The 13143-nt window shown below is 36.8% G+C and overlaps 2 protein-coding genes across 2 annotated transcripts in view; one reads left to right on the top strand and one right to left on the bottom strand.

Annotated features, from left to right (window-relative positions):
* LOC126967083 (uncharacterized) overlaps positions 1 to 7090 on the top strand; it is a 104653-nt gene extending 97563 nt beyond the window's left edge. The window contains exons 13-14 of the mRNA XM_050811462.1: positions 1423 to 1513; positions 2347 to 7090. Coding sequence (XP_050667419.1) covers positions 1423 to 1513; positions 2347 to 2473 — 218 coding nt within the window. The 3' untranslated portion in view covers positions 2474 to 7090. The remainder of the gene's footprint in view (positions 1 to 1422; positions 1514 to 2346) is intronic.
* LOC126967091 (PCI domain-containing protein 2 homolog) lies at positions 7083 to 12442 on the bottom strand. The gene is made up of 3 exons (XM_050811478.1): positions 11889 to 12442; positions 11286 to 11454; positions 7083 to 8886 (listed from the first exon to the last, which is right to left on the bottom strand). Exons 1-3 carry the CDS (start codon positions 12099 to 12101, stop codon positions 8081 to 8083), a joined length of 1188 nt encoding a protein of 395 aa, XP_050667435.1. The 5' UTR covers positions 12102 to 12442; the 3' UTR covers positions 7083 to 8080.
* Between the last annotated feature and the right edge of the window lie 701 nt (positions 12443 to 13143).

The following is a 13143-nucleotide window of genomic DNA, read 5'->3' as shown; positions in this document are numbered from 1 at the left end:
TTCAAAACCGCATCGATGAATGGCAGCCGTCGCAACATGACTCGTGTGAACGGGCGCGTTGTCGTGCAAAAGGAGTACACCTTTTGTCAGTTTTCCTCTTCTTTTTTCTTTAATAGCTTCTTTTAATCGGTCCAATAGGGAAGCGTAGTACTCTCCCGTTATAGAAACACCACGTTCTTTATAATCGATCAAAAGAATACCTTCAGTATCCCAAAAAATAGTCGCCATGATCTTTCCGGCCGATTGCGACACTTTAAATTTTTTTGGGGGTGGTGTGCCTTTTTTGTGCCACTGCATCGACTCCTGCTTTGACTCAGGCTCATAGTGGTGAACCCAAGTTTCATCACCGGTTACAATTCGGGCCATAATTTCTTCCCTAACTTCTCCACAGCGGTCCAAATACTCGCGGGAACAGTTGACGCGCTCACGTTTTTGCAGCGGCGTGAGCATTCTCGGGACCCACCTTGAACACACTTTACTCATGCCAAGATGTTGATGAAGAATATTTAAAATTGTGGTTTCTGATACTCCAACTGATGCTGCAAGTTGTTTCTTCTTCAACCTTCCGTCTTCCAATACAAGTTTTTCAACTTTTTCAATGATTTCCGGCGTAGTGGCCTCAATGGGCCGTCCAGGTCGAGGATCATCTTCAATTGACTCCCTTCCTTGCTTGAAAAGGCCGTGCCATTTGTAAATCATGGTTTTACCAGGAGCAGAGTCTCCGTAAACAGCTAACATCTCTTGCAAAATAGTTTGAGGCGTTTTTCCTTGTTTGGTGAGGAACTTTACGACGGCGCGATGTTCAATTTTCTCCATAGTGGCTAGTTTGTTCCCGATTTACTTGTTCACTCGTTTGTAACTCGAAAGCTAATGACCCAATTAGGCTAGAAATTGGCATATATAGTAATTATGAGTTACTCAAGTAGCGGCTACCTGGAGGAGCGACCTCACCCCCGCCAACCCCGCCATTCCGCGAACTTTTTGACCGCCCCTCGTAACTCTATTTTGACCAAAGTGTGGTTTGAGTCCTTTCTGCTTTACTACGTCTTAAGAGCCTAAGTCTTAAAAGATTCGGCCGAGTATCGTTAATTTGCTCCTGAGAATTGAAGAGTTTCGTTACTTTGTCATGGATCCCATAATCAGAACCTAACCAAACTTTCATCAAACTAGCCTTGGAGTAAATACTTTCCGATAAAAAAAGAATCCTCAAATCGTCATCGTCCATTATTGGGGCACATACTATTTTTATGGTTTTCTCGTGAATCTCACTGTCAGAACTAGACCAAACTGAAATGAACGTCACACACGGCAGGCATCAAGATCGTTTCACCCAGCCGAAAGATCTGAAGTAACAAACATAAAAAAATACAGTCGAATTGAGAACCTCCTTTTTTAAAGTCGATTAAAAATTTATAATTACAGACATAATGATTGCGGCTCTGACAGACACCCTCGGCGATCACCCGGAACTGATGCAGCAGAGAGAGGCCGGTGCTGTCAGCCCCGCCAACCGGTAACTGTATATATTAGTATATAAACACAAACTGTGACAGCTGTGAACATGTCGAACTAAATTGAGGTTGACTGTTTATCTCTATTTTGAGCAATGCAACGCACACTATCACATTACAAATCGCGTGTATAAGACGTAAATTGTCACGCACACTTAAGTAATAAACCAGGTCTGTTGTGATGCGTTGCCTTACAGCAATAGGCTCTATTTAGACTTATAAATTATCTAAGTATCCAAATTTTTTGAGTTAGATCGAGTGTAATATCCGCCAATAGTTGTCTTAGATTAATTCAACACGTGTACGTGTTTCGTCTCTCCACGAGGCACCCTCAGGCAGGGGCGTGCATTGCATATAAGCATTTAGGCAGTGCCTACCTTAATGAGACTCTAAATTAATATATATTGCTGCTATTAAAGTTCATTTATTTCCGTTATTCTATAACCAAATTTCTATTGAAGTTAGTTTAGCTTACTTTTAAAACCACAAAATTGACACGTCGAGAGTAAATCACAACTTCAAGCACTTCGCGATATATGTGCAATACCTAAATATCATATTTTTAAACGTAGGTACTTGTATATACACTGCCTACCTTGCTAGAAAAGTAATGCACGCCTCTTTCCTCAGGAGATGTTGACTCGGCAAATTCTGGCACGAGACTTAGTTTCATAACTCAGCAAATTTGAATAAAAATGGTTTTCCGCAAAATAAGGCCTAATTCAATAAATTGTCCAATTATCTGAGTGTCCCCTCTGCCCCCACTCACAAGCTTAAAAGACCCATGTTTTAGATATATTATGTGCTTTCAATGAGACATTGATATTTTCACCAGAATAATGCGCCAGTTCCTGGAAGGCAGTACATCTGAGCCGGGAGTGTCCCGCGCTGTCCTCGCCTCCTACAGGGACGAACTACTCAACAACTCGCCCTCGCACAAGCTTCCCTTCAACAGAAACTAATTCAAACATAACATTGTTTATCTTAGATACTTTCAAAGTATTTAATAACATCTTTGTAGAACATATTTAACGTATTTAGCTTATAAAAAGATATATAACCTTGGGAAATCTGTTCACCAAACCGTCTCACACCGTGGTTCCAGAACCGTGTCAGACAAAAATATTTAAGACAACTACCGGTCAATCACTGAGCAACGCTGTCGCGAGCCATGCACGGAGCGTCAGCAATTTTCGGCGAGACCATCTTGCTCATGCCGATTATTTCCATGCATGGCAAGTGACGTTGCCTAACCGGAGTGAGCTGGTCAAAACTGGTTAGGATGAGCGTTCCGAGCCCGTTTTATTAATATCGACAATTTTTAGACCTAACAATAATTATTATTCATTCACCATTTCCAACACGCCACACGAAATCAGGTAAACCATCTACTACAAGAGAACGGAACTGTCATCCTTGAAGCTATTCTTGATGTGCTCATAACACTGTCATGGTATGAGACGGTGTTTGTGGGCAGACTGCTCTAAATGGTGAAAATATCACAAATTGAACAGTGCTTTGTAAACAAAACGTGGCTCCCTATTCCAGAAGTTGTCACAATACGTAATCAATTAGTGTGTGTTTTGTCACTGTCTTCATAACTGTGTCTGAAAGAGATACAATATACTTGATTACGGATCACGTACGCCTAGTGACGCCTTCTGGAATATGGACCTAATAAGAATATTATGTATACCGACAGGTTTCATACGAACATTATGTGGTATTTGTGTATTCAAATCGCTTTTTTATATTTTGTCTTCTAGCGTGCGCCATCTACATACTTTTATAGCCTATAGTCTATGGAAAATATTGGCGGCCCTCTCTACTATTGACAACTTACACGTACATATTATTGTGTGCTTTTCGTTTTTAAGTAAGTTAAGCCTAGTACAAGTATTATAAAAATATTTTTCATAAATATAAGCATTTAAAGGGCCCGTATGGTACAATTTAAAGATTATATAGATGAAAATGAAACTGGCCTTTTAAAGAGGTACCTACCGAGGTACTATGTGGATATCTTTAACTTTAGTTAAATCATTTTTGTAACAATATCTAATGGCTACAAATTTGAACTTCGTTTCATCGCAGTCGATATCGGTATGATAGGATTTAGAGCCGCATAAGGAGAATGTGACTGAAATATTTAACGCGCGCAACTGGGACAGATATAAAACTTGTTGTCCCGATCTTGTTGCGATCACATCAATTATGATTCTAGTTGGGTACAAAAATGAGACCTTAATTATTATCTCACGATGAAGGTACCTAAATGTTCAGATCTACCCATGGGTTGGGTACCTACATGTTTTCAGGGTTTTACTTTTATGTAAGATAAACATTGTGGAGTTTGACATTAAATATAGCTAGTAAAGTTTAAGGTAGCTCAATTTTATTAGCAGGTTTTACAAATGCTCCATTTTTGACATAGGTACGTTACGTCGATATTTTGCAATCTTTCATATTAACTATGTATCATTCGTTCATATTTGACAATCAGGATCAATACCGATCTGATGCCAAAATGACTAGGTTCATTAGTTAAGATCCATACCACAAAACACTTTTACTCTAACGAGGATCCATACAGAACTAACGTCTAACATAAAAATTACTGCAAAATAATAGGAAATCAGGAAACATAAAATTGAAAACAAAAGTTTCAAATTTAACGGTTATAGATTATGGTTAAATAATATGAAAAATTAAAATAACAACATTTCACGTCGAATTTTCGTGAGCGTTCGATAAGTACCTACTTACATAAATAAATAAATACCGTGTGATGGAATCTTGAACTTGTCTGACAGTCTAAGGTTGATTACAAGTTTATTTTCTTTCTTGTTTTTTATTTATGAAACTGATCGTTCGTCTAACAGCAAGGTTTTAAATTCTCGATAATACAAAACTTGCAGTTACACAATCTGTTTTCTTGTTCAGTGATATAAGAAATACCTAACAATAATTAATTTATAACAATTCGTGCGTTCCAACAAGCGATACAACTGTTATTGATGATAGTATTAGTGTGTAATGAGATAATAGTTGGAAGTATTTTACAGACTGCTGGTACGCAGAATTACAGACAATAACGACTACGAATATTGTAAACTGTAGACAAATGAACATACTTGCGAGTTCAAGTTACCCGCCTGGAACACGCAAGTTCTGGTCGTTATCGAAAGCTGCTCTTGGTAACTTCAACCAGCCGTCCCTGCCGCCGTTGCACATGAGGAATGACACCCTGTGCAATACAGCAAAAGAGAAAGCCGATCTTCTGTGCGCTCTTCTTGCCTACAACTCGACTCTTGACGACAACGAAAATACACCGCTGACCTTCCCGCGGTGTCTGTACGTTCAGACAGAAAACTGTTCGGCGAGCTCTGTTTTCGTTGGACGTCAGGAATTCGAGCGGGCTGGATGGCATTTCTCCAAAGCTTAGAATGTGTGTCTCTGAGTTGACGCCGGTGCTAATGCGTTTATTCCGTCACTCTCATACTAAAGGCGTAGTCCCTGACTCATGGAAATCAGCCCTTGTCCATCCGATCCAAAAAAAAGGAGACACTTCGGATCCGGGAAACTACAGGCCTATTACTATCACATCCCTGCTCTCCAAAATCATCGATAGCATAATTAACCGCCAGCTCTTGGTATACCTAGAAGGTCACCAGTTGATCAACTACCGACAGTACAGCTTTCGCCATGGTCGGTCGGCAGGCGATCTTGTGGTATACCTAACATGTAGATGAGCGGCGGCTATCGAAAGCAAGGGGAAAGGCCTGGCAGTTAGCCTGGATATAGCAAAGGCCTCGTGTATGGCACAAGGCACTCCTCTCACAACTTCCATCATTTGGGCTTCCCGAGAGCCTATGCAAGTGGACCTCCAGCATCCTCACTGGGCGCAGCATACAGGTTAATAACCGTTATCAACGGTTATTGCTTGAATTCCAAGTCCGAGAACGCTGGAGTGCCCCAAGGCTATGTGCTATCTCCCACACTGTTTCTTCTGCATATCAATTTATATGTTAGATACCTCCAACATACATTATTATTTAGACGACAGCATGGGCGATGCCGTATACACGGGCCATGCAGGTCACTTTAGGGAAATCGACGACCAGTGCCGGGAAAAACTTGAGAAGGTCGCGGAATGGGGTAAATTGATCCTTGTCCAATTTAACCCCCAGAATACTCAAGTTTGCGCGTTTACCACTAAAAAAAACCTCCATTAGTCGTATCACCTCTCTTCGATAACACATCCCTTAAAGCCTCGCCTAGTATCGGAATACTGAGTCTCAAAATCTCGAGCGCTTGCCAATTCCGTGGCCATCTGGACGGCAAAGCAAAATTGGCTTCGAAGAAGCTGGGCGTTATTAATAGAGCACGGCAATACTTCAAACCACATTCTAGCGCATGTCCCACCACACATCTGGCGCACCCCAGTATCAGTTCGATCCATTTGACCGCGTGCAACGCAGAGCAGCTTGAATTGTCGGGGACCCCTGTTTCCGAGACGATTCGACATGGGTACCTTCAAATAAAGCGCGTACACCTTCCTTAAAGGCGGGCAACGCTCCTGTGATTCCTCTGGTGTTGCAAGAGAATGTGGGCGGCGATCACTTTACATCAGATAACCCGTACGCTTGTTTGTCGTCCTTTACCATAAAAAAACGGTCAGGAAAACGCACAGGATAAGCTATTCTTTTCTCGCTCGTTCATACAATTTTTGATTGAAACCTCGTGGTTAGAAAGGACTAACCCGTGAGCCGTTCAATCGTGGGATCTTGCGACCCGAGACTTATACGCTCATTCACGAACGAATAAAATAATATCTAGCCTTATCGTTATATGTGATATCAAATTTGTAGTCATTACTTACCCCGTTAGACAGAATTGCTAAGTAATATTGCTAGGTAATATTAACAAAATTTTATTATTATCTCCATTTAGATATTTTTCTACTATTTAAAATCTTTCCAATTAAATAATAAAATCTTTCCAATTAAATAATAATGCAGTGTACATTTTTCACAACAAATCTAATATTTATTATAATTCCTCCATTCAATTTGTGTGAAATTTTTGTATGCATATCAGGTAGGTCTGAAAATCGGACACCTATTTTTTACACCCCAAATTTTTTTTTATCATTTTGTATTACAATACAATGTTTCCTGGGGCAGTTAGTAACATATAAAAATCAAGTAATTTATTTTTTTTCTTTAAATATCATTTAGTATTTGATGTAGTATTTGATGAACCCAATGCCGATATTCATTTACAAATAATCAGTAAATACCTGAAGTAATGTCAATGGCTAAGATTAATGGATAAGCCTTACATGTTACTCAGGATATCATAGTGTACACTGCATTAGCCTGGTCAAGTTGTGTCACCTATCCACCTACTTCCTGTAGCTTAACGCTAATTCATAATTAGTTAGTAGAAATTATTTTATCTGTAAGATTTGTATATGGTAATAGCATTGTTTGTTATAATGCTATATTAGATATTTATTATATTTATATTATTCTTTGACATATATTATGGATTTAATAAAAAAGTTAATATTATCATTCATGTTTAATTTCACCACAACATATAATATGAACATCCACATGAATCCTGAACATATTGCTACAAATAAGATACATATATTTGTCTCAGAATGATCATAATTATTCAGTGAATTTATGAAAAAAAAAAGAAAAAATCCTATAACATTTTGGAACATATTCATAGTAACTAAATATTATATTCTGATACTCTTAAAAGTATATATTATGCAAATTCCCACATAATCCACACATTATTACTTTGTAATTGAGAGTCTATGCTTGCATTCATTTTAGCACAAGTTTGTGACAATCCAAATGGCTAGTAGTATAGTAATGACAATAAGTGTTCTTGTATCCAGCAAAGGGTCTGCACTGGTTGTGGTGTTATTTGGGTATTTTCCGGTAAGTAATATTTTAGAGTTAAAACAAGAATTTAAATGACGCAAGTACATTGTTAAGCTTAGAAGTAAAGTATAAACATCTTAGCCTCAGCATTTTAATCAATCACTCCAATCCTCAAAGCAAAACCATACAAAGGCGCATCCCATATATTCTGATTATTTATTATCAGTTCTGACATTGATGGCTCATAGAACGAATAAAAAATAACAACATAATTATATAACATAAAAAACATTGTCAATATTAAGATCAACTAAGACACAAGACCAATGAAAAAATTGTTTGTCTATATTTAGTAAATGAAATAAATATTGGTAGCCATATTTATATAAATTAATGAAAGTTGAAATTGACATGGTATTTGAGTCGGAGAATTTCAATGCACTTTTTAGTTGGTTTTCATATTGTATTCCGGGATAGATCAAAACAAGTGGGTCTACATAGCTTACAATTAGCTTACTATGAATGAATTTTAGAGTTGCTTGCCCAGGTAAATAAAATAGGTTCTGTTCAGTAGGACAACATTGGCAATATTTGAAAACTTATTAACAAAAACCCTTTTAAATTGTGTATTTTTTTTAAACAGTGCAATACATAAGAATTTCATTAATACAGACTAGACAGAGGTGGAAAAGCGTTTTGTTTACTCACAACAACTTTTTTATGCTGATATGATATGTAACCCTTTATTTTACCATCATAGATTAAGTTGGCCACAATACATTGGGTTTCTTCAGAATCCACATCTTGTCCCATTACCTGCAATGCTGCTTCAAAACATGCTATGTCTATTTGGTGGTTTTTCTGAGCTAAATAAACTCTTCGAAACAAATTTCTATAAGCTGTTATTTTAAACTTTTCTACAATCAAATAAATCCCAACTTTTATGAAAAACTCTTCATGTGTCTCCATTACTTTGTCTATGCCTCTCAAGTCACCATTTTTAACCACAGATACCAAATCCCAAAACTGTAACAGATTATACTTCTCTAGCAAATCTTTAGTGGGCATAAAACCTAACAACATTTTCACAGGTATTAAATATATGAGAATCAATCTTTTATTCTTCACACTATCACAGTGACAGTTTTGAAATGCATATGAGAGGTATGCATCAGCTGTTTTGTAGTCAGAATCAAACATGGCTTTTCTTCCCACAAAATATTTGTATGTAATTTGTTGAGCCAAGGGGAACATATCCCTGAATGGTGATGAGTCTATTGCTCTGATGAGAGGCTTGCATAAATGTATTTTGTTTATTCTAAAGTAAACCTTCAACAATTGGTTAACTAGATTGAGCATTCCAAGTCTTTTAGTGTTTTCATCTGCAGTTCTGTTATCGGCTGCACATACTCTAAAGCAAGCCAGTAGACTTTCAGCTGCTTTCTCCAAAATCCTTCCATTGCTTTGTGCTGAAAATATTAAGTATAAAAAAGATTGAAGAAATTATGGTTATTGTCCAGTATATTATTTGAATTTTGTCTCTAAGAAATGTTAAAATGATTAACATCACATTATAATATAGTAATAATTATACAAATATATATATACAGTCAAAATCTGTTATAACGACATCGAAGGGACTACTCATATTGAGTCGTAAAAACCGATAGTTGTAACAACCGGTGACAGGTATTAATAGGAAAGATAATATGTATATTCATGTAGGAAATTAAACTGCATTTTGTTTACTTCAATACAAACGTATAATATAAAAGAACAATATCATTTTTCCATCATTTTTGTATGCATAAAATCTGTAATTTTAGTTTGTTTGAAACACTTCTGTCGTGCATACACATTTTGTAATTCATGTTGGATTTTAATCAGCGTATCGTCACAATTTCCCCGCATGTGGAACTCTTCATTAAAAAGAACAATTTTTCGTAATACACTAACAGCATTGAGACCGTCATTCAAAGTTGGCACTGTAAATCGTTCTTCCGAGTCTTCCTGTTCATTTTCATTTTCCTCTTGAACTTCACGTACAATATCATCCTCCGTAGCTGGTGCACAAATTGCAATAGACTGATCTACATCAATGAACTCGTCTGTTTCAGTAGTAGATAAAGCAGGTCGTAAATTTTGGGCTAATTGAGCCAAAGAAATATTGTCCTCTTCATCGTCGTCAATCATATCATCTGAGATTCTTGTTATAAGACTTGTAAGATCTTTAAAACCTGCATGCCCAAAGCAGTTAGTTATAGTTTTTTGTGAAACTTTTTCCCATGCTTCGGATATCATCAAGATGGCATCAAGAACCGTAAAGCTGTTCTGATTATTACTGTCAATGCTTTGTAATAACTTTAACACTTGCAGTCTTCTATAATGAGATTTTAAACATCTTATTACACCTTGGTCCATAGGTTGCAGTACAGATGTAACATTTGGTGGTAAGAACACGAGTTTAATACACTTCAGATTAGTAGCAGCCGGATGAGCAGGACAATTATCAACTAAAAGAAGAACTTTCTTATTGTTTGCTTTTAATTCAGTGTCCCAGTTTCGTAACCATTTTTCAAAAATTTCCGATGTCATCCATGACTTCACATTGTTTTCATACGTTACCGGCAGTGAGCGTATGTTTTTAAAGCATCTTGGTTTCTTAGATTTCCCAATAACTAAAAGCTTCCTTTTACAGGATCCTGTCATATTTGCTGCAACCATGATCGTTAGTCTCGTCTTGGACATTTTTCCTCCCGAACAATTCTCTCCTTTGAATTTTAAAGTCCTGTCTGGTGTCATATTGTAAAAAAGTCCGGTTTCGTCTGCGTTATAAATGTCTTCTGGACTGTAGCCTTCGCATAATGTAGGCTACTTTTGCGTAATCCATTCGTCTACAGCATCTTTATCCACACTGGCAGCTTCACCACTCATTTTCCCGCCGACAATGCCATGTCGAACCCGGAAACGTTGAATCCAACTAGACGAGCAAACAAAATCTTCACCAAAATGTTGAGCAAAATCCTTTGGTTTTTGTTGAAGAATTGGTCCATTTATTGGCACATTATTTGTCCTTTGATATTTAAACCACTTTAACAAAGCTTCCTCAATCTTCGTATGCCGCGTTGTTCTGGCTCGTTTCATTTTCAAAAAATTCTTGTCGTAAAGGATTTGAATTTTCTCCCTTTCTTTCCAAATGGTTGAAATTGTCGAGTGAGATACACCATATTCTTTTGCCAGGTCTTTGTTTGGAATTCCTTTCTCTAGCTTTAAAATAATATGCGATTTTTCTACGATACTGATTTGTTTTCTTTTTTGCAACATGTTACAATTTTCATTGTTAACTCAACAATAATGTTTTGGTGCGTCTTGTGTAAAGATAAGTAACAAACTGACTTAAGAGATACGACGAAGCGGGCCTTGAGGCTACGGCATGCATGTGCTTTGTTTCTAAGAATTACAAAAGACCCTAAACTTTGTTTACTTTTACGATAATAGCCATTGACTATTATACTGTGCCAGATGTGGATACAGTTACCTATTCAAATTGTTTACAATACAGCTGAGCCGGTCGTTCTACAAATATAATTCTCCAAAAACATTAACCAAATGTGGTCGCTTAATGCCGTATGTCGTAGTAAACAATGTCGTAAAAACCAATGTTTTAGATAAGGCGGTCATATAACATTCAGCCAGCACCTTTGACTTTGGTAAATTTAACCGGTATGTGGTTCTAAACAATGTCGCCATAAACGGTTTTGACTGTATATATATTACTGAAGTAAATTAGTCATACATAGTAAAGCAGTCACAGGATGAGTAGTCTCATTTGAAGTATTGTATTGATTATAATGTGTTAGCTACTCACGTTCGTTAAGTTCGGCCTTCTGAGCTACAAGTCTTAAGTCTAAGCAGACAGTATACATGAGTGAGAGGCTCCAATTCTCATCTTTCTGTGCATGTAACACCCTCACAACAGCAGCAACACACTGACTTTGATGACTATAGGCCTCCATATAATCTCCAGCTAGCAAAGCCTGTAAAATATAAAATATGATCAATTTACAAACAAATATTCAATCACAATTTAGAGAAGAATGCAACAGGCAAACTATCTATTATTGCATGAATCTAACTATCTACTGTTTGCAAACAATCAAATTTGAAAGCATCTGGTGGTTCTTATATAAATTAAGTGTTACCCACAATATGCTTAATAGAAAAAACCTTTTCCACTATGAGCACATTTTTTCCAATTTAATTGTGAAATCTGTACCTGAATCTCCCAGTGCTAAAGGGTACTACAATAAACTCATACATTCAAATGAATGAAATGAATGGGTGGTACTAACATAACTATTATTTAAGTTAACAATACCACCTTTGAAACATTTCTTAAACTTTATAAATATTTTGAGTCATTATTTAAATATAAATTACACACAAATGTGATTAATAGTATAACACTGACCTGAACACATAATAAATGGTATATAATAATATCATCCAGTGGAGAAATACAGTTTCCTCCTACTAGCATGGCTATATCACTGGAGCGAAGGTTTACGTTATTGACATGATCATCTCTGAGGGATAGCACACGCGCTAGGTGTTCACCTTGGCAAGTGCGATACATGCGCTCCACAAATTGTATATACTGGTTCAATGTTGAATTAGGATTCATGATAAAAGTATTTTGTTTGTCTACCACACACTAAGGTTTATTGTTTTAGATGCTATAACCGTATATCTACACAAATTTTACAATAATTATTACGATACAATTTATGGCTGCTAAGGAATAAGCCCGATACTAAGATGTTAACAGTGTTGTAAATAGTAAACCTAAGTTTAAAAATCAGAACCTTTTTTTTTGTATATTTAGTATTACATTGTGGTAGATAATAATTAATAAATATAATAATAAGATAATATACAATCGTAATTCGTATATTATTAAGCTGTAACTGCGTTAAGTGATAAAACAATATAAATTACAAATATCAATAGGTCCATCCATCATCTATCATCTACGAACAATGACGTTAAACGTCATTGTCTACGAATTACGAATTAACATGACAGTTGACAGCTCGCTCGATCTTGACAGTCGCCTTGCGACACAAAAGACAGAACATTTTTATCGATTTTTGGCAAAAAAATCGAAAGTTAGCTATCACGCGTGAGTCGAGATTTAGTTACCACTTTTTTTAAAAGGCTTTATCTACTGCAGCCTATTGTAAAATTGATTGCAGCAGTTTTCTTTTCTGTTATTGTACATTTATTTTGGTGAGTGGTCTTAACATTTTAATATAGATATTAGTTCATCATACATCTAACCTAACTTAACCTAACTAACAGCAACTAACTTCTAAACTATGGAGATCTCTCCTCCGGAACCTCCGTATCCACCGGATATTCCTGCTCTCGCCGGCTCGAAACGACGGCTAGAAGATAGTTCTTCAGGAAACGCAGCGCCTAAAAAAGCAATTATCGATACGGACATGGCTTCTGCCTCTATCCAAAATGTATATAGTGATCCATCGTTAATAATTGGTATCAAACAGTATACAACATTTGATAAAGGACCTTTTTTGATCCACGTCTCCCGTACGGAAGAAGACCTTGCCTCAGGTCTCACTATAAAGCCAATTAAATTCGGCCAGCTACTCCACATGCACACAATCGCTAGAATTTGCCCTGACGGAATAAAAAAAGTCGGTAGA

The sequence above is a fragment of the Leptidea sinapis genome, chromosome 12 (genome assembly GCF_905404315.1).
Source record: "Leptidea sinapis chromosome 12, ilLepSina1.1, whole genome shotgun sequence".
Classification (NCBI taxonomy): Eukaryota; Metazoa; Arthropoda; class Insecta; order Lepidoptera; family Pieridae; genus Leptidea; species Leptidea sinapis.
This window is presented reverse-complemented; position numbering and strand designations above follow the sequence as displayed.

Coding starts and splice junctions, on each gene's coding strand:
- LOC126967091 (XM_050811478.1), bottom strand. CDS start 12,101: ATGAATCCTAATTCAACATTGAACCAGTATATACAATTTGTGGAGCGC. Junction 11,455..11,888: donor ACCATTTATTATGTGTTCAG/GTCAGTGTTATA, acceptor TATATTTTACAG/GCTTTGCTAGCTGGAGATTA. Junction 8,887..11,285: donor GAAGGCCGAACTTAACGAAC/GTGAGTAGCTAA, acceptor TAATATTTTCAG/CACAAAGCAATGGAAGGATT.